The 22,509-nt window shown below is 45.6% G+C and overlaps 1 protein-coding gene across 1 annotated transcript in view; it reads right to left on the bottom strand.

Annotated features, from left to right (window-relative positions):
* Positions 1–1,151: 1,151 nt before the first annotated feature.
* GPR83 (G protein-coupled receptor 83) overlaps positions 1,152–22,509 on the bottom strand; it is a 288,154-nt gene continuing 266,796 nt past the window's right edge. The window contains exon 4 of the mRNA XM_069639272.1: positions 1,152–2,574. Coding sequence (XP_069495373.1) covers positions 1,950–2,574 — 625 coding nt within the window. The 3' untranslated portion in view covers positions 1,152–1,949. The remainder of the gene's footprint in view (positions 2,575–22,509) is intronic.

Raw genomic sequence — 22,509 nt, 5'->3', positions numbered from 1 at the left:
TGGGATTGGAGGAGGGACACAAGCTGTGGATGGGGTTTGGCTATTTACCCAGCCATTGCCTGCCAATGGTCATGTCAGTGCCTAAGGCCATTGCCACCCCTTACTTGCCCCTCCACATCCAAAACACACACCCTTGGCATCTCTTTGAGCTACCTCTGTACTTTTAAAGGTATGCCATTGTTATTTCTAAATTTTGTAAGTTGAACATGGTTGTACTGTTGAGATTGTCCGTTGTTAAATTGACACGTTAGCAAAAGAATTTATATATACGTTTTGTAATAGGCTAACTCAATTGAGACCATTTCAGGAGGAATCTTTTTTCATAAAACGAAATGTTATTTCTAAGCCACCTACTGCCAGTTAGTAGCTTAATTACAGCTGTAAACGTGTTCTTAATATAATGAAAAAAAGTCTTAACCAATTGTGTCTTCTGCCCTTGATTTGTAGGCAATATGTGTTTTGTGGAATTTGCTCCTTGCACTGAATTCCTGTAAAAACATGGACTGGCAAAGCTAACAGTTTGGGCTCTTTTAAATGCATTAGAAAGGTATTTGCCAGGCACTGCCATTGTATGCCAAGATACTAACATAATTTGCCAGCTTTTGCCTTGCTATGCCCAGGTAGTGCCATTATTGCAGTGCCTGTAAAAGCCCAAACTGTTGGTTTTGACACTGATTATTTGCTTTCTCTTTCGGCCGCTTCCAGAAACAAGTGAGTGTCTTCTGTTCAGTGGCTTAATGCCCCCCTGTTCTCTTCCAGAGTAATTCGGCAAAAGGAACACTATGCAAAAAACATATATTACCGAAAACAGTAACCAACGTTTAATTTCCCCCGTTTGAGGAATTTTAGATAATGTTTTTCTGCTGTTTGTTTGAACTCATACTCACTCAAGTAAGCCTTTAGTGGAAATGTCTTAATCTAGGGGTTTTTTGTTTTGTTATTCTATTTAGCCGAAAATCAGCTTTTTACAAAAACACATGAGTTTAACATAATCAAATTTACATTAAAAATGTACATTCTTTAGAAAAAACATAAAATTCATCACAATGTACAACTCAAGAAAAATTCATATAATTTAACAAAAAAAGAAAAGGGGAAAAAAAGAATGAGGGGAAACAAACAGCCAACACAATAAATGAAACCAACAGGCCAGTTTTAGTACCCCCAAGGTTAATTTGGTTTCATGGTTTCATAGCCAGAAGGCAATCTCTCCCAAAAAAGCCTGGCTTCATGATGAAGAAAATGAGAAAGAGTTCTAGTTCTAAACTGATAGCGCCGCGCACTTCTGTGCCAAATTGACAATGATGTTTGAGCCACAGACTATATCCCGCTCTGTAGTAGTAATTATTCCGACGAGGATGTAACCAAACTAGGGCTGCGCATTCTCTTGGGGTGTGGTATAGCTTATGAGACTAATCAGTTTTCCCAACAAACAATGAGAAAACAGAGCCAAACCTCAAACAAATCGTGTCTTTAATGTGCAGGCTGGTAACTTTCATAATATACCAATTAAAATATCCAATGCAACATGTTAGTCTACCTATGACATTTCGCCTGTTCTCGCCCCTCCTGCTCACAAATGAAGCACTTGCATCATCTGCTTCACCACCTTAACCTTCCATCAGTGGGCCAGTTTTATCCAGAGAGGTGTCTGTTGACGACTGTAACCTGTCCAATTCTTTATCTCTAAATTAGGTCTATTAAAGCACATTTAACTTTTGTGGCACATCTGTTTGGAATGTTCCCGGTTGTGTACTAGTGTGTACACTTGCATTTCCATTCCCAAATGCCCATTAAGCCTACATGAGATTTTTCTGAGTAGAACAACCATTAAAGGGTTTTCAAGATCCAGCTGTGGCTTCCAGTCAGTGCCTTGTTGAGCATCACCTCTCTCCTCCGGGACAACAACACTATAGGCTTTGATAAAGTCTGCTAGTTCCTCCTAAGCTTTAGCTCACAGCCACAATGGGTTCCACAGAGGAGAGGTCGGTCTTTCCCGACTGGATGTTTGAGGTTGAAGGAAGGGCATGAGAGACCAGGGACCTCTTGAAATGGCTGCTCTCTGGCCAGGCTAACCTATAGGACGGAACTGCAGAGGGAAGCATGTGTTCCCTGGGCCTGGTCTGTCTCTTGCACATGCTGATCAAAGATTTCAATTCCGAGCGGAAATTCTCATTGAGCCAACAGTAGATGAAAGGGTTGTAACAGGTGCTGCTCATGGCAAACCAGTGGAAGGCAAAATAAAGTGCGTTGTTGGTGCGGATGGTTTGGCTGGAGAGAAGGACCACGTAGCAGTTCAGCGGGAACCAGCACACGGCAAAGAGCACGACCACCAGCATCAGCATTTTGATGGTCTTCTTCTTCTTCCGCCGCAGCGCAACGTACTGCTCTGTGGTCACATCTCCTATGGCGTTGCGCAGCCAGAGCTTCTTGGCCACTGTTGTGTAGGCAACAGAGATGATCAAAAGGGGCAACACATAGAGCAAAAAGAAGGTCGCCAAGTCAAGGTACTTCCAGAAGAGATAAGCTGGCTCTGGGAAATCTGGAAGGCACAAACTTCTGATATTTTCCTCGCTGAAAAGAGAATATCAAGTAGTTTAGTGGCTATGTAACATTTATCACAGGCAGCAAGCTCTGAGGTTCATTTTCTTGTTTATTTACACTAGATGCTGCTTTCATTTAAGAGAGAGTGGAAACAATGGTATTGTATGTTTGAGGCTCACTCCAAAATACATCACAAAAAAAGTGATCCAAAGACTTAAATCTGTGTCGCTGTCCCACTCCACATAGCGCAGGGGTCTGCAACCTGAGGTTCTCCAGATATTTTGGACAACTCGCATGATCCCTCAACATTGATTATACTGTCTGGAGCTGAAGGGAGTTGTAGTTCAAAACATCTGGAGTGTCAAAGATTGCAGACCCCTGGCATAGCGAGACCACACGTCTCCAGGTCACCATGACAGCAATTTTCAGTACTGAGCTTCCATTTAACAAACAAATGTAATTCTAGGAGTTGTGGTCTTGGTTAACTTCGATTTAACAAATTGGACTTAAGGCCCAAACCCCAATGAATTAACTTTTTGTTAGACGTGTTTATATTCAAACACATCATGCGCCTCTGTCAAATTATAGTACAACAGATGTAGTATAGATACAAGTTACAGATCGATTACCTCATTTACATAGCTATGAAAATGATGTCTAATAGTAATACATTGGAAGAACTTATGCAAAGGGTATAACTGCCTAGAAAAAATAAGAGGGAACATCTGTATTCCAACTTAGAGGCTAATCAGGAAAGTATATAACTTGATAAAAAACGATTTGACAATGATTTGCCTCAAACGTTTTCAAATATTAAAGGACAATATTATTAATATTCATTTTCAGAATGTCCGTATTAAACAAAGCATTGAAGTTGTTAAACTACCAATCAGATACCTATATATTATGTACTGTTAAAATACATAACATTGTTTTCTCAGACAAATAACCCAAAACGCGCAGTTCTTGTGACAAATCAACTCTGGGGCACCAGTGGTCCAGGGATGAATATCTGTTTCTATACCATCAATAATCCTCACACCGCTAGAACACCAGAAGGGATCTGAACAGATTGGAAACACAAGCAAATTATAAAGCTCCTTGTCCAATTTTGGTAACGTGGATGGAACGTGAGGCTTATCTCCTCAAGGTCGTGGATCCTTGGTTAGTTACAACATAGCAAAAATGCCATCATTATCCAATGATAAAAGGGACTGTTCAGTCAAGGTTGTATAAACAGTTTATTTTTATTATTATAGTTCTAGCACACTACAAAATACAACCCACACTGTAAAGGAATGCAGAGGACAGAACGTCTCAAAGAAGGAAAAGGGATGCACCATGGATACTGACAGGAAGGAAAGTCAGTATAGTAATTATTCACAAAAGTTCAAGGACACTTCATTTCAACACAAAGGGAGCAATGGGTTGTAAAATGTCACTAAGGACCTTCGGAGAAGGACCAGGAGGACAGAATCACAATGTACCTTGTGCTTGTAGAAGATATTGCTGCTTGACAGTTTAGAGTCGGTTTCAGGGCACCTTGCAGCTTCTGTGACAGAGTTAAAGATGGGAGACAGCTGCGGCAGGCAGTTAGGCAAGCAAGGCTGGATGGACGGCTGCAGGCTGGCTTACATGGCGGCTCAGGGTCAGGAATCATTGTCTCAATGCTGGTCGGCATTTCTGAAGCACTGGTCGATGTCTCAGATGACTTTAGTGACTGCAGCATAACAACAGTCAGCGGTGCGATCGGTTTGCAGCGCAAGGGGCTTGACTGGGTTGAAAATGTCTTTTATGGCATACGTCGGTAGATGCTTGTTGATGCACTCTTCCTAGCTTCTTCACTAGGCTCATGTCGTTCTTTAAGGCGGACGTCCCAAAGCTGAGGAGAGTGTTGCAGGCAGCTACTTTGTTCTTGGTTTGGGTCAGAGACTTGGTTTGGTTCAGAGACCCTCTGGCACTTCCTACCTAGGAGGCTTCCTGCAGAGCTTAGCAGGACATGCTATGTGCATGCTCGATACCAGTTCTGGAGCTGCTAGAGGGTTCTCTGTTTTCAGTATCTCCCTCTGTTCCCCAGGAGAAGTTTAGGGGAGGGAAACTTCCTTCCCTCTACGAGGTGCTAGGAGGTGCTGGCCTTCCTTCACTGTCGTAAGATGTAAGGCAGACTGTACTTTCAGCCAGGGTCCAGTCATGAGTTCTTCTTGTTACTCCTTGCAAAGTCTACAGATGATCTGCCCAAAAGAGGGCTTGACCATTTTTAAAAGCCAAATGGACCACTGGGATTGATGTAGGCTAAGCCTACCATAATGAACCAATCCTGGGCCCCCACCAACAATCTCCAGTATGCGTGAGGTCATAACCAGAGTGCTTTGCAACAGAAAAGGTAAAGGGGTGAAAACATGTAATACTAAGTTCCACCAATCTTCCTGTCTGTTGTGGATCAAAGGTTCTCTGGTTAAAGGGGCTCTATATGGTTCCTGATTAAAGCAGCAGGTCTCTCCTGAAGCTGCAGCGATACCAGACTTAGTGGTACCGTCAATCTACATACTCAAATGTTCTGAATGGAGTCCCCCTGTGGGGATGATTACTGTAATGTACGCAGTCCCAGACATGACATTTCACTATTAAAGCAATACTGAGGGCGGGAGCTAGCTTCAGGTTGACAAAGTGCGTCTGAAAGGTTGTTGGGTTCCATGTCTCCTTTGTTAGCCTTTGCAGCCAGGCCCCATGTGGGCCTATTTGAAGTACACTACATTAGTAGGTTAATTATGTCAATCACTGCCACCATCTACAGAGCTAAACAAAAGGACAGGGCAGATCCATGGAGCCTTTGTTAGTTAATTAGGCATGCCATGGCAGGAGGATGGTTTTGCACTCCCCTTCTGACATGGCATACTGTTCTTTTGGCTGTCATATCCCAACTAAATATGATAGGGGGTAATGCACCTGTAGGCTGTGTCCACCCAGAGTACACAGATCTATGTGTATGTTGTGGGGTGAGCATAGAAAAATGTGTGCGGATTAGCCCCACACATTTTCCGGAGGTTGATCCACCATCATTCAATTTCATTAAAATAAATCTAAAAAGCCCAGGTGAGCGCAAACAAACAGTGCGGATGGTTGAATTCCTCACATGGCCCCCGGCCTCAACATGTGAACCACCACCCTAATGAGGGTCTGGTTTGTCATCAATGCATAAGTAACAGCTGAGGCCATCTGCATTTCCATGCTGGGAGCCTGGCTTGTACTGAATGTCCATATCGAATCCCTGTAGGGATATGGCACAACGCAAAAGCGTAGGGTTCTCTCCTTGCATGGTCATTAACCATCGAAGAGGCTGATGGTCTGTCTGGATCGTAAAGTGCGACCCAAAGATGTAGAGTTTCAGCTTCTTTACGGTCCACATGACCGTGTAAGCCTCTTTTTCAATGATGGCCCAGTTTCATTCCCTTTTTTTTCAATTTTTTGTAGGTGACAGGTTGCTCTACCCCTTGAGAGTTCAGCTGAGCGAACACTGCTCCAATCCCAAAAGCACAGGCGTCTGTCTGGATAATGAACTCCTGACCATAGTCTGGCACTTTTAGAACTGGGGCCCTGCACAAGCCATCCTTTAAATCCTGAAAGGGGGTTTGACAGGCGGGGGCCCATGTTACCTTCTTCGGCATTTCTTGGAAGTTACATCATTCAGGGACATGCAAATGGTCCTATATCCTCTGAGGAATGACTGGTAGTACCCAGTGAGACATAGCCTGGCTCTCACCTGCACCTGTTTGGTGGGGATGTCCCAATCCTTTACAGCTGTACCTTTGCTTTGAGAGGTTGTTTCTTACCTCCACCGACTAGGTGGCCTAGGTAAGTCGCTGTTCCCTGCGCTATCTGGCACTTTGTGGCCTTGATAGTCAGACCTTCATTCTGCAGTGCCTGAAGCACTTGTTTCTGGTGCAATAAGTGATCCTCCCAGGTGTGGCTGAACACAGCAATGTTGTCTTAACATGCGACACTGAAGTTTTCCAGCCCAGACAAAACCTAGTTAACCATACGCTGAAAAGTGGCTGGGGCATTCTTCAATCCGAAGGGCATCACAGTGAAGTGATAATGTCCTTCTGAGGTTGAGAATGTTGACCTCTCTCTGGCTCCATCTGTCAAGCCAACCTGCCAGTACCCCGATGTGAGGTCAAATGGGCTCATCTACCGAGGAATGGGGTGAGCATCTGTCTTTGTGACAGAATTGAGCCCCCTGCAGTCCACACAAAAGCAAACTTCAGTCTTCCCAATACTGGTCTTTTTAGGGACTCGTACCACTGGGCTAGCCCAGGGACTGTGGGATGGCTCTATGACTCCTAAGGACAACATCTTGGAAACGTCCTGCTTGATGGTGTCCCTGACGTTATCGGACATCCGCTGAATCCTACTCTTCACCGGCTTAATGTCTCCCATATATACATCATGGATGCACCAATCTGTGCAAACTGGAGTCAGTGAAAGCAGACCGACAAACTGACCCAGTAAACGGCGACAGTCTGACAGTTGCTATTCTGACAGGTCCTTTGCAAGGTTGACACCTTCAACTGACCAATCTGTGGCTTCAGTGTGCAGGAGTTCTGGGAGGGGATTGTTCTCCTCCTCAGTCACTCCATCAGTCACTAATGCCATGGCCAAGTCATTCCGGCTATAATGGGGTTTTAGCCGGTTGATGTGAAAGACCCTGCATATCTGTTTAGGTCCTTTCACGTCAATGAGATAATTCACCTCACTGACTTTTTCCAGCACACAGTAAGGCCCAGTCCACTTGTCCTGAAGGGCACAGGCCTAGATAATAGACTGTCACTGTGGCCTTCTGGTGGTGCCAGTGCTTCATCAGCTCCCAACTGGCCTTTAGGTTTTTAGTTGAGTGTTCCATGTACTTTGCCTTTTTAGAGCAAAGGCCAAGTACACTGTCCACACATCTCACGTAGGGGATAAGGGCTGTCCTCCCACCCCTCTTTCACTAGACTGAGGGGACCTCATACAGGGTGTTCAAACCGAAGCTCAAAGGGGCTAAACCCTACTCCATTCTGTGCCACCCCCTGTAGGTGAACAGACAGCAATGCAGGAGAATATGCCATTTTCTCCTCAGGTGCTCTTCCAAGCCACCTATCATGCCTTTCAGGGTATTGTTGAACCGCTCGTTTGTGGATGGAAAGATGTAGAGAACAGGTAGGTGACTCCACACTCTTACCACATAGCCTTCATGTATGCGGATATGATGTTTGATCCCGTCAGAAATGACTTCCTTGGGGAATACAAAGTGGAGGAATATCCCAATCAGAGCCTTCGCAACCACAGGGGCTTTGATACTCCTCTGAAGGACAGCCTCAGGGTACCTTGTAGCGTGGTCTACCACCACCAAGATGTATCTGTTCCCTGAGCTGGTTTGGGGATCCAAAGGACCCACAATATCCATACCTATTCTCTTGAAAGGCCACCCAACCACACGTAGTGGAATTAAGTGGGGCCTTTGTGGCACCACCTGACTTGCCAGAAGCTTGACAAGTCAGGCAGGACTGGACAAATTCCTTAACCTTTACGCCGAACTGCATCCGGTCCTAAGTCGTATTCACTCCCAAGTATCCCGCTAAAGGAATTTGGTAAGCAATATCCAAAAGGAACTTTCTGAAGCATTGGGAAATCACCAACCTTCTGGTGACCTCAACCTCAGAGTCGTTTTTCTCACTGTACAGAGGTCTCTCCTTCCAGTACACTTTGAACAGTTCCGGGACCTCGCCCTTAGCCTGCTCCACCACCTGCTTCTGCAGCCCTGCCAGAGTGGGACACTTTTTCTGGGCTTTGAAGAAGTCAGTCTGATCTGGACCCCCAGTTGATGCAAACTCATCCAGCTTGAGCAGGCCCTTCAGATCTGCGCTCACCTGGTACTCCACCTCAGGTTTTTGCGCTGCACCAGGCAACTCTGAAGTCATTCAGTCCCCTGCTACTAAAGTACGATCCTCAGTGGCTACTGGCCCCTTTCCTGCAGAGTAAGTGACGCAGCAGTCTGTGGAACTGGGTTAGTGGCTACTGGCTAAACCGGTGCTTCCAACAAGCCCTCTGGAAGCACTCTGGGCCCTACATCTCTGAGAGTCTTCAATCTGGAGGCCTCTTGGGCACTCAATCTTGTAGCTGTGTAATGTGTGTGCGAAAATGATCTAAAAACATGGCGCTGGTACACGGCAATTTTGGACATTCACTTCCAAACCGCAATGAAAGTCTACATTTTTGTGAGCTCAGTTAGAAGGCAGACACAAATTCTGCAATGATTGCAATAGTATATCATGAAACAGAGGAGCTCACTATGAAGGATAGTTGTTGTATTGTTCGCTCAAGGACGAGCCAAGAAGGGAGTCAGAGATGTGCGGGTGCATTGATAAGGGGTGGTGGGAAAGAGCCCACCAGAGATAAACTGGGTTTTTCCACTACTGTCTGGATTTTTCCTCTCTTTGTCTCCCATGCTTGCTGTCTGTCCTTAGGCTGGGGATAGTTTACAACCTATGAGGGGCAGGGATTTGTCCCCCATAAGAAGAGAGGTATCCTGATGAGGAGACAGAGTATTGAAACCCTGGGTAATGAAGTCTCACTGAGAGGGAGGACGCTCCGCTCTAGACCCTGTTCGTACGTGTGATCTCTCTGCCTACCTGCCTTGGGACTGGGTAGTGTCATCGTGGCTGAGATGAAGTTTTCTCCTACAACTGCACTAATGGTGATGTAGACCCTTTGTAACTATCATTGTCTATGTGTTTATGTATAACCAATTGCGTTTATTCCAATAGTTATTTGAATGCTTATATTCTGTATGTGTGAACAAAGGGCCTGTAAAGAGCCAATTATATTCCAATTGTGGGTTTCAGTGTGTATTATTGCCTCCCTGAGTCCAAGAACTTTTTGGCCGTGTAATAAGGTGAGTAGTTCTGAGGTCATTACATGTGTCCGAATTATCTCGGGATTAGAACGATCATTAACCAACAGACATGGGACAGGGATGGAGTCTTTCACCCCTACACGGCGCTGGGTTGTTTCACATCACAAGCTGAACTCTACTATCGCTGAGGGTTACTTACTCTTTCCGTCAAGCCCACTGATGCTACAATCATGCCCATCAATATACTCGCCTGGCTGTACTCACTGCCGGATGACACAGTGAGACTTTCGGCAGTGTCTCGGACCGCAGGAATTCTGTGTCCATTGATATACACATGTTCTAGATATAGTTGAGTATTATTCGGAACTGGGATCTCTTCTGGAGACCCGGTACTGTTCCCACTGAGTGTAAGCAATCCATATTCAGCCATTCCCATGCCTAGTGGGAAGTCCTCTTCTAGGAGTCCCACACTAATGATGGCCTTGCCCACGAGTCCAACATGCACTATGGCTTGCATGGGTAAGCGCTTGCACGCAGGATCCCATTTCCTATGGCCCAGGTCCTTACTTACACACAAAACAACCTTTGGGTGGTGAGAATGTAGGTGTCCCAGTGTTAGGGATGCCTGCACTCTTATTTTCATTGTGTACAGCTGAACTAAAAGTCTAGGATTTTCCTTCATTCTTTTGGGGACTTGACTTCATAGACGATAGGATTGAACCTTTGTCCTTCTCTTGCTTATTAATTTTTTTGTCCAAAGATTTATCTTCCGGTTTGGTGTGCTCACCTGAGCCTTTTTCTGGACTTGAGTACTCACAAACCTGACAGCAGCCTTTGCAAGCTCCCTAGAGTCTGTGATAGTCTTGTCCACAAGATGCTGGTGTAGGTCAACCACAAAATTCTTCAATACATGCTCACATCCAATTAACTGTACATCCCTTTAAATGTGTGAACTTTGTTACAAGCCACCCACCCGCTCAGATATTTCATTAAGTGTGTGAACACTTCAAATGTCTGCCCACTTTTCTTTCAGAGCTCTCTGAAGCTCTTGAGATACTGTTCAGGGGTTTTACAGAATTTCCTGAGGAGGGATGCATTCATGCTCTCATCAACAGGCCTTTCCTCTGGAGTTAACTGAAGAATTGTATCAGTCCTGGTGTCAGGGCTGCATCCCACAGTACATCGTCCACCTCTTGTAGCTGAAAAGCAAGCTTGAGTGCTTCAAACCAGTCAAAAACACCCTTCCCTGCTTCATAAGCCTGCACTACGTCTTTGGGGATGTGCAGCTGAGGCTTATCCCAGGCACTCTGGCTTGAGTCACTACCGTTGCTTTAGCTAGAGGTGGATCTGTTGGCCTCCTTCTTCTCTTTGAGCGCCAACTTGCACAGCTCTATGGTGCCCTTGTTCCGCTGTTTCTGTTCCTTTAGCACTAGTCTCCTCTGTTCTAGGAGGTGCTTTCTAGCCGCTACCTCGTTAACAGCCGGAACAATAACAGGGCCACTTAGAGACCTTGCCGAGGCCTGGGACCTGCGGGATGCCGCACTAGCCCCAGACCTCACGTACACTCTCAAGTTTTGGGAAACCATGCTTGCACTGCGGAGGGATTATTGGCGAGAAACACTGCTCATGCTGTCTTCCTCATCATCTTCCACTACCCCTCCGAGAAGGTCTTCTTCGTTCAGGTATTTTATTTTATTTTTTTGTTTTATTGGATATTTGTAAGGCGCCTATACAACAAATGGTATTTCAAGATGCCACAAGACAAAAAGGGGGAACAAAGGAGAAAGATAACAATAACTGTCCTATTAGGCCTTGTGAGATTTGGATCGTGCAAGTTCAGTAACAAGAAGTGGGAGGGAGCAAGGGGGGAGTGTCGGTTTGCGCCGAATGTGAAGGGCTTGGGTGGGAAGGGGAGTGCAGGACAAGAGGAGAGAAGGCAAGTGAAAAGAGGGGTTGGAGGAAGAGGGGAGAGGGCCACACAGGTTAGGCAAGTGCTAAGGGTAGGCCAGGTGGGCCAGTGCCAGGGATTGCATGGGGTGCAGGGGGTGAGGGTCCATATGCTAAGTGTGAGGAGGTGGGTGTACTGGGTGGGGGGAGTCTGGTGCCCTGTAGAACTGGGAAACCAGGCAGCCAGTCACTGCAGCAGACAGGGGTGTTAGCAGGGGAGGGGGAAAGAGAAGAAGAGAAAAGGAGGACATTGAGGAGCTTCTGGAACCTAAGGAGCTCTGGCTCAAGCCTCAGTGGGGCAGGGAGACCATTCCAGAGGGAGGTTCCTGTGGTGGAGAGAGATCTACCCCCACTCTCTGCTTAGAGAAGCATCTGATCTGCAGAGAGTTGGAGCTAGAAGACCGAACGGCTCTAGCAGGGAGGTATTTAGGGAAAGAGGGAGTTGGATGTAGTGGGCTCCCAGAGCCCAGGAAGCCTTGCGGGTGATGCAGAGGGTCTTGAACTTGATCCTAGCAGCAACTGATAGCCAGTGGAGATATTTTGGGGCTGGAGAGATACGGCCCCTGTGCTTGAAGGCAAGGATAAGTCTTGAAGTCCTATTCTGGATTAGTTGAAGGGGGTGAAGGGAGGATAATGGAAGATTGAGGAAGAGGCTGTTTGAGTAGTCCAGCCTAGAGAGGACCAGAGCTCTGGAGACATTGAGTTTCTGGGGGGAAGGTGAGGAAAGGGAGAATGCTTCTAAGGAGGTGCAGCTGAAAGTGGTCCTTCTTAGGAAGATCCACAATGTGAGGAGAGGAGATAGAGGAGTCAAAGATGATACCAAGGTTTTTTGCCTCACAAGAGGGTGAGGGGAGGAGACCCACAGATGGCGACTAGTGGTTAGGAGGGAAAGAGGGGACTGAGGTCCCAATGAGAAGGATCTCAGTCTTACTGACATTGAGGTAGAGATCATTGGCAGCAGACTGGTTCCATGTAATAGTGTCCCTGCAAAAATGTCTCCAGACAAAAAGTTGCTCTTTTTTGTGGAGACATTATTACATTGAACATGCGGGGGACACCCCGGCAACCCCACATTTTTTTTTACTTTTACATTGGGAGCAGGGGACATCCCCGCAACCCGTCCCCATACATAATGTCACCATATATAATGTTGCCAATGGCTTTTCCCAGCGACCTTATGTATGGGGACATTATGTATGGGGACATTATTACCCGATACCAGCACACCATGCCTGAATAGCAGTCAGGCAGTCGGGGATGAGAGAAGAGGAAGAAAAGACAATGGAGGAAAGCTTGAAGGAGAGCTACGTAACACTAGAAGTGAGGAGAGAAGGAGGAGATCAGGTGGGCCAGCTAGGCAATGTAGATGTTGAAGAGCCACAGCGAGAGCATAGAGCCTTGAGGGACATTGCATGTGGAGAGTGTGATAGGGGGGAGAAAAGGGCCCAATTGAATCTGGGAAGGTCCGTCAGAGAGAAAAGAGGTCAACCAGTCCAGTTCCAGGCTTGCGATGCCCAGGGTGTCAAGGAGACGATTTGTCAGGGTGGCATGATTGACCATTTTGAAGGCAGAGGAAAGATCTAGAAGGATAAGAATGAAAGGAGAGTTGGAATCGAGATTTGAGAGCAAGTCATCACAGGTGTTCAGGAGAACAGTTTCTGTGCCTCTGGCTGCTCTGAAGCCAGACTGGTGGTTGTGGAGACAGCCAACAGATTCAGCGTGTTGGATCAGTTCAGAGAGGACTAGCTTTGCCAGGAGTTTGCCCAGGAAGGGGGTATTGGAGATAGAGTGGCAGGAGACGTTGGCAGAGGGCTTTTTGAGGAGAGGATATACAAGGTAGTGCTCGAGAGGTAGCAGGAAGGAGCCAGTGGCAAAGGAGTGATCATAGAAATCTGCCAATGCTGGATCAAGGGAGGCAATGTTGTGCTTGATCGTTTTGGAGGGGGGGGTTCACCTGTTTGGAGGAGTCTTTCAAAGAGAGGACCTGTCTAGAGACCTCATCCGGTGCTATTGGCGAGAAAGAAGAGAGTAAGAGGGAAGAGGCGAGGGGGGCCAAGGGAGGCCTGAGAGCTCGGGAGGGAGAAGGGATGGGTGTGGAGGAGAGTGAGGAAAGGATGTCCGGAGTTTTGGTTAAGAGGTGGGAAGCCAGTGAAGTACATAGGCTCAGGGATGGTTGGGGGGAAGTGGAGACCGCAGTAGAATTGGCAAGTTCCTTGCAGATTTTAAATGGTGTGCCGTGTTAGTGACCTCAGAGATCTGGGCTTGGATATGGGCCCTCTTCTTCAAGCGAATGGACAGTCTGTAATGCCTTTGTAGCAGGCGGCAGGCCAGTCTGTCAGACGATGTGCCTGAAGCCCACCACTTCCACTCATCAACTCTGCACTTGCATTTCAGAGAGGCCAGGTCGCAGTCATACCAGGTGTTGAGCTAGGAGGCAGACTTCATGCAGATTCTCATGACAGGGGAAAGGATGTCCAGGGTGTTGGCGATAGAAAGGTGAAGATTAGCAAGCACATAGTCAGTGTGGGGGTCCGTGGCAAGAGTGGGAGGGGGAATGAAAGTGGCGGCAAAAGCAGCAACTGACACTCGCTTCATCGGTCGAATGACAGAGAATGAGACTGGCAGTGCAGGCAGAGGCTTAGCCGGGGGACCTAAGAGATCCAGGTGGGAGGACAGGAGAACATGGTCAGACCAGGAGAGAGGTCTAGTGAGAGTGTTGGAGATGGTGATGTCTGCTGAGATGAGAGCCTCCAAGGTGTGTCCAGCTGAGTGCATCAGACCAGTGGGAAGAATGGTGAGAGAAGAAAAGTCAAAGAGGCTGCGGAACAGTTCAGTGGCTGAATCAGGAGAGCCAATGAGAATATTGAAGTGTCCGAGGAGGAGAAGCTTGGGGGTGGAGGCAAAAAGAGAAGAAGTGAGGTAAGAGCACTCTGAAAGGAAGAGGAAGACCAGACCAGGGGTCCTGTAGATGGTGGTAAGAGTCAACGAGAGGGTTGGAGAGACACTAATCCTGCAGACGAGGCATTTGAAGGAAGAGTAGGGGTGAGTGGGAATGATAGTAGCAGGGACCCATTCAGGGAAGATCAAGGCCACTCTGCCTCCAGACCAGTTACTGCCTCCAGACCAGTTAGGCATGGGCTTAGAGAGCATCTTGTAACCCTCAGGGAGGGGTGTGTGAAAAGCAGTGCCAAAGCTGGCAGTGAACCGCATCTCAGTGAGAGCGAGAACATCAAGGCCAAAGTCTACACAGGGCCTAGCCCATCCCTTGGGGTCTTCTGCTCAACCGCCCTTGCTTCTTCTCAAGCTTGGAGGCTGGACAGCAACTCAGGTTTATTAACCTTAGTGCTGCGTGGAAGTCCCCTCTCTTGACACAGGATGCGTAGGACATCGTTGCTCATGTCTTTCACAGTCGCTATGTCAAGATCCATGATTATTACAAATACCTAGTAGTACCTCAACATTGCCTGCAACAGTACTTTTATCGTTGGGTTAATAAGCTGTGTGCAAAGTTCCAACTAGATCCCACTGCCTGTCACCAATGTGACGGATCAATGGGGCACCAGTAGTCCAAGGAGAAATATTGGTTTTTAAACCATCAATCGGCCCCACACCTCTAGTACACCAGGAGGGATCCAACAGATTGAAAACATAAGCAAATTATAAACCTCCTTGTTGAATTTAGGTAACATGGACAGAATGGCAGGCTTGTCTCTGCAAAGTTGTGAATCATTGGTTAGTTGCAAAACAGTGAAAATACAACTAGAACCCAATGATAAAAGGGACTGTCCAGTCAAGGTAGTATACTCATTTCTACTTTATTACTATCACAACAAACTGTTTTAGGACACTGCAAATTACAACCCACCCTGTAAAGGAATGGAGAGGACAGAGAGTCTCAAGAAGGAAGGACAAAGGATGCAATCTGGATACGGACATGAGGGTAGTCAGTATAGTAATTAATCGCAATATTTCAAGGATACTTGGTTTCAACATTGTGCTTGTAGAGGTTCTTGGTGCTTGACAGTGTAGAGTCAGTTTCAGGGCACTTTGCAGCTTCTGTGACAGAGTTCAAGATGGGAGACAGCTGCGGGTATCTGTCGGGCAAGCAGTTCAGCAAGCAAGGTTGGATGGACAGCTGCAGGCTGGCCTACACAGCGGCTCAGGCTCAAGAATCTTTGCCTCAGTGCTGTTCAGCGGTTCTGAAGAACTGCGGCATAACAACAGTTAGTTATGCCATTGGTTGGAGCACAAGGGGCTTGACTGGCTTGAAAATTTCCTTTAAGGCGGACATCGGTAGATGTTTGTTGATGCACTCTTCCTAGCTTCTTCACTGGGCCTGTGTCGTCCGTTAAGGCGGATGGCCCAAAGCTGAGGAGAGTGTTGCAGGCAGCTACTTTGTCCTTGGTTTGGCTCAGAGACTCCTCTGGCAATTCCCACCTAGGAAGCTTGCTGCAGAGCTTAGCAGGGCATGCTGTGTGCTGGCTGGATACCGGGTCCGGAGATGCTATAGAGTCCTCTGGATTCAGTATCTCCCTCTGACCTCTGGGAGATGTTTAGGCACAGGATTTTGATTCCCTCTTGGAGGTCACTGGAGGAAGATGTAAGCCAGACTGTACCTTCAGTCAGGGTCCAAAGCTGAGTTCTTATTGTTACTCCTTAGGGAGTCTTCAGATGATCTGCCCAAAAGAGGGGCTTGAACCTCTTTGAAAGCCAAATGGACCAGAGGGGTTGGTGTAGGCTAAGCCTATCTTAATGAACCAATCCAGGGTTCCAACCAATAATAAAGGTAAAGGGGTGAAAATATGTAATACTAAGTCCCACCCATCTTCCTGTCTGTTGTGGATCTGGTTGAAGGAACTCTCTGTGGTTCCTGACTAAAGTGGAAGCTCTCACTTGAAGCTGTGACAAAACCAAACTTCCTGGCACTGTCAATCCACATACTTGTACCTTCAGAATGTCCCCCCCCCCTGCGTGGGGATGACTACTGTAATACATGCAGTCCCAGACATTACATTTCACTGTCCAAGCAATACACAGGTTGGGAGCTAACTTCAGCTTGACACAGTGCATCAGAAAGGTTCTTGGGGTTTCCTGTCGCCTTTGTTAGCCTCTGCAACCAGGCCCCATGTGGGCCAGTTTGAAGTTTACTCTAGAAGTATATTAATTATGTTAATTGCTGCCACCATCTACATAGCTTAAAAAAATAAAAAATAAACAGTGAGGATCTATGGAGTCTTTGTTAGTTAATTAGGCTGGCCAAGGCAGGAGGAAGGTTGTACCCTCCCCTTCTGAGATGACATGATGTACTCTTGGCTGTCATATACCAAATAAATATGACAGGGGGCTGTGCCTGTAGCCTGTATCCACCCAAAGTGCATGGGTCTATGTGCATGTTGTGCAGTGAGCATAGGAAAATGTGCATGGATTAGACCCACACATTTTCCTGAGGTTGATCTACCATCATTCAATGTAATTAAAAATGTCAAAAAAGCCGAGGCGAGCGCTCACCCACCGTGCAGATGGTCGATTCCTCATAGGACTAACAGGTATTCTTAATTGAGACATGACTAACAGAATACAACAATTTCCTGTAACAGTTCAGCACATAAGGTGTACAATGGATTTTATTCATATTCAGAGGAGATGGATTTGCGAAATCCATGCCTGCAGAATATCTGCCTGCCGAACCTCAGAATGCATTGTCCACTTTCTATGAGTGCCACACCATAGGAGGGGCCAGTCATTAGCGGTCATGGAGTGGGGCCGCGTCATCACAGAAATCCCTGCCTCTTCCAGGCAGTTGTGCCGGAAATGGCATCAAATGAGACGTTCCCATATAAGGACTTGAGGGCCTGGCATCAGCCTCTTTTACTGCTACATTGTTCATCAAAAATATCATCAGGAAACACCCGTGTATCAGCTTCAACCGAGGGAACATCAAGTGGTAGTGCAGCAGCCGTTACATGGGAGTGACAATGCCAACAAATTGGGTTTACCCGAGCCAGCGAGAACATGCTACAAAGCAGGCGTGGCTAGAAAATGCTTACAATAGAAAAAACATGGATACCTCAGCCTGGTTGAAAAGGCAGTACTTCCGCTCAAAGAGACTGACATGACACCCTAGATATGTGGTCTTTCCACTTCTGCCAACATTGCCATGAACCTCAAGGATTACTGTATGACCCCCCAAGCCCGGGTGGAATGCATCAGGATACCACGCCACAGCAGACAATCGCGGGCTGGAGTTGCCCTTCATGCTGCGCCTTCGCAGGCTAACCCGACACTACTACAAGAGGCCACAGTAGATTCCATCCCTAGACACCAAATTGACAACACTTGCCTGGGTGGTAACCCGTATACACCACCACTTATACATCTATGCCTCGATTACTGTATCGCTCCTCTTAGTGGGTGGGAAGCGTCAGGATTCCATTCCACAATAAATATACTCACAAACTTGAATCAAACCGTTTTCCACCTTCGCCAGGCGCACTGATAAGAAAATAGGAGGTGCAATTGACACCCGCTGGGTAACACACGCATGGGTCATGATAAGTATATGATGCTACGGCATCTACCTAAAGCAGGCTATTATCTGGGAACGCCACTCTTATTTGGTCCTCACGCAGTGCGGGCGGCTCAATCTTCAGCCGCATTCAAGGCAGACAAGAGTATAGTGATTAGATTCCAAAACGTACCACATGAATAATCCATGAAGAGACCATCTAGGTCCCCCTATGCACTTCACCTCAAAACAGTATATATCATTCCTAATAAACACGGATCACACATGTACCAGAGTAAGAAGAGGGATGGAACCTGCTTATCCTAGCCAAGGCAAGCCCGTTTTGCCGGTAACAGCCGCCACCTGAGACCCAGGGGAAGCTTTACTCTTGGTTAACAAATAATCAATTTTGAATCCTGCAAGAAGGTGCTACCTTTCATATGACCAGGAAGACTATATGTAGGTTTCAATTGGCCAAATATTCTGAAACAAAGGGCTACCCAACCCCTTCGAAGGAAGAAATATGTAAATGTGCTAGGGCCCTTTCTATATTCGGTCTAAGGCTCTCCCCGCTGAGCTACTTCGTCTTAATACTAAGATACATGACAAAGGACTCCTGTCACTCCATTACTGGCAAAAGGGCGACACTCTGCCGCATTAGTCGCAATTGAATCCTCCTCTTCTTCCTGGCTGTGCGGCTCCCTTCCCTTCATGCATGGCGTTCAAAGCCCAACTCAAAATGTTTTGCCACCAAACATGCGGAGGAAAGAACTGAAAAATGCACATATGGGGCCTGCGCCCATCCTTTAGAAACACTCTTCTGCAAGAGAATAGCCTACTCGCATGATCGGACCTTGTGCTGCTGGGCACTGCATGGATTGAAGGTCAGAAGGCTGAGGGCCAACCTTACCCAATTAGTGTCGGAAATGTAATGTGAGCCAAAATTATGAGCCTTGTTAAATGGCTTCGGACATTTCCCAGAGGAAGGCCTTTGCTGCACGCCCTCCCGAGAATTGCCCCCCCCTTATTGAATAACAGCCCCCAGGGCAGTGCAGCGCAGACAGGCCCTGCATTCCTGCAGTGTGCACGGATGAAATAGAAAAGTCACATTCGAGGACCTGTGTATTATACAACATCTAAACCCCAATCTGATTCATATAAAGAGGGACCAAGACCACTAAAGGATACATATTAAAATGTTTCCACAGCACCATCATCATAGGGTGGATTTGAACCCTGACCATCGAGGTATAAAGGCTGCAAATTAATCACTTGTGCCATGAGTCTGCCATGTAGTGAGGGATGTTATTTCCCCCCCCCTTAACCATATAGCAGGCAGAACACCCACCACAACCGGCGGTCCCGTACTTCAAACCGTCACAGAACATGTCTTCTTGCAAGACCCCCACCTGCAATATATAGGTAAGTATTTTTCCTGCCACTCTGCTCTCGCATGAGCGGTGGCTTGAACAGGGACATCATTTCACCAAAATGCCAGGGGTAGCAGAAGTGACATCACACGACCCTTGACCTTTGATGACTTCACAGGAAGTGATGTTATTTGGACCCACCCCAAAGTGACATCACATGAAGCAATGGAACACAACCTTTCACACCTAGTGGCATCACATAACATTGTTTCGGAGTACACTACGAAAAATATGGTTACGATATCACTGTAAAGTGATATACATTTCATACAAGAACGGATCACCATGTGTACCATTAAAATCAATGTGTATAGGCCCATGTGACTAAACCACTGAGAATGCAAGCAGACGTTCAAGGACAAACAATAATGATGTGTTATTATATAGCACTTATGCTTAAGCGCTTCATAAAGAACAAACATACATACAATATCACCCAACCTGTATTGGTACTCATTTATCAACCTCAGCTGGATTAAAGGCTGAGTTCACCTTGCTGGGAGTCAAACCTGCAACCTGCAGATCTCACACACACACATTGCAGCACCCAGCGGTCAACCCCTGAGCTATCTTACCGGCTACAGCCATTGGAAAACCAGCTACTCCAGAAACAAAGAGACACATGCTGCTGGCCACAGCCTATGAGCCTCAATGTAAAAAAAATATATATATATTTATATATATATATATATATTCACAGAATAAACGTTGTTAAAGGGACGTTATGGTTAAGTTGGACTAATAAAAACCTATGAAATTCAAAGAAAAAACTTTGTTAAAGGGACGTTATGGTTAAGTTGGACTAATAAAAACCTATGAAATTCAAAGAAAAAACTTTGTTAATGGGACGTTATGGTTAAGTTGGACTAATAAAAACCTAAGAAATTCAAAGAAAAAAACTGTGTTAAACGGACGTTATGGTTCCAAGTAAAACCGAAAAAACCCGGAAATTCACCAGTTATGGTAAGCTAAGCAACCATAACTCGCGCCACCACCATGCACTGCTAAGACTAACACCCAGGACATCAAAGATGACATCACAAATGTCATTGATGACATCACACGTGAAATAATTTTTTTTTAATAACATCTTTTATTGGTTAATTTTTAAACATACATACAACATACCAACAGTTCCCCCCCCCCCCCCTCCATCCCCCGGTCACCGGGTTGGTCCATCAAGTGAAATACATTTTGATGAAAAGTCTCTACAAGGAGTTGTGTTTATATTGTTGATAACAAGTTGTCAGGAGTGATTGGGAGACCTATCATGAACTACTTAATCTATTACAGAATGTACTCATCTAATATCATTGTATTGGAGTGTTGTTGTTAATACAGAAACCTAATCATATATAAACATAGGCAATGACTGCAGCATGCACCATAGAAGTACACTATTTATAATATTGTAATTTTGGATAGTACAATAATGAATTCTCCCTTATCAGAGTTTTGAGTAATATTAAACATGTAATAACTAGCTAACAATTCAAGACTTACAGCACTTGTGCTGGTACAAACAATACATATGAAGCACCACAATGCATACACATCAGAGGCACATACAGGGAAACTAAAGTAAGGAAGAAAGAAACTGCATCATCAGAAAATGTTAATGACATTAAAGTTTATCTTCATGTATACAAATTAATTGTGTGTTTGAGGCGTGCTCATTTCCCCATGTATGTGCACCATGAGCTGAGACCAAACCGTAAGGAAAGTACTTAAAGAACATATGACAAGGTTAACATCTAGATATGTAGCACCTTTTTAAATTTTATTATTTTGACTGCCAGTGAACAAAACCACCTGGCTTATATATGTCAAGGAACAAAAACAAGTGGCCCAGATATGTGATGTCATCATTGATGTCATCAATGACATTTGTGATGTCATCTTTGATGTCCTGGGTGTTAGTTTTAGCAGTGCACGGTGGTGGCGTGAGTTATGGTTGCTTAGCTTACCATAACTGGCGAATTTCAGGGGTTTTTCGGTTTTACTAGGAACCATAACGTCCGTTTAAAAAAGTTTTTTCATTGAATTTCATAGGTTTTTATTAGTGCAACTTAACCATAACGTCCCTTTAACAAAGTTTTTTCAGTGAATTTCAAAGGTTTTTATTAGTGCATCTTAACCATAACGTCCGTTTAACAAAGTTTTTTCATTGAATTTCACAGGTTTTTACCAGTGCATGCTATTTTCCTACAACTTACTAATATCATACTTACTCATTATAGCAATATTTGTGTCCAATTTCCAAAGTTTCACCTTAAAACTCTGCCATTTCCCAACATCTGGAATAATTTTTAACACTTCTATACACTTCTTGCAATTATTTCAACTAGTTTTGCATCCGTAGACGAACGTCTACGAACATCTGACTTCATAGCGAACCTTCCGGACAGTGCCACATGACCATACGCTAGCGCTTGGCATGATGGCGTGTCTGAGAACCCGTCCGCACTTCACGATAAGATCTCTGCTTGGCGGACAGTTCGGAACTGCATTTTCTACTGATCTAGGAACTTCCAACTTCAAAATTTCCCTTGCACAGCTCCAACACCTATTCCTACTCATTATCCATTAACAATCTAGTACACAGTAAACACTTTTAGCAAAACTGCTATTTATCTTAAAATGGCATCCCTCCTCGCCAAGAGCCACCACCACTGCTGTAATCAAGGAGCATGAGAAACAGTGCCTCCTAACTTAGAAATAACACATGCACAACATTTTCCCTTGTCCACCTACCCCTCCATATTAGTGTTTGGTTGCTCTTCCCTCATTTCCCTCCCCACCTTTCGTTCTCAGTCACCTGCCAATAAAAAAAAATCCACAAACAACAAACGACATATTCCTTTAGGAACCACCTTTCACAGTTAAAAAAATAGAACTAAAAAAAAATGTATATAATCTCCATCTACTTTATATTTCTCAGTAAAGTACATAGACTAAATAAGATTTTCCAACATTTCCATTTGCATTTTGTGTTATGCTAATGGGAATACTTTGGCGTTCATCCTCTGTTCCAGGGACTGGAACGGTGGATACCGGCCCAGCAGCCCAAGTTATCAGCCCAAGCGAAGCGAGGGTGGATAACGAGGTCTCTGGACCATTATTAGGATTTTTCTTCCAACACCGGGACGTCCCGGTGTAGGAAGGAAAATCCTTTTCCAGGATGGCCACCA

This window comes from Ambystoma mexicanum, chromosome 7q (genome assembly GCF_040938575.1).
Source record: "Ambystoma mexicanum isolate Mex_15411 chromosome 7q, UKY_AmexF1_1, whole genome shotgun sequence".
In the NCBI taxonomy this organism is placed as follows: Eukaryota; Metazoa; Chordata; class Amphibia; order Caudata; family Ambystomatidae; genus Ambystoma; species Ambystoma mexicanum.
Note: the sequence above shows the minus strand (reverse complement) of the source record. Positions and strands in the feature narration are given on the sequence as shown.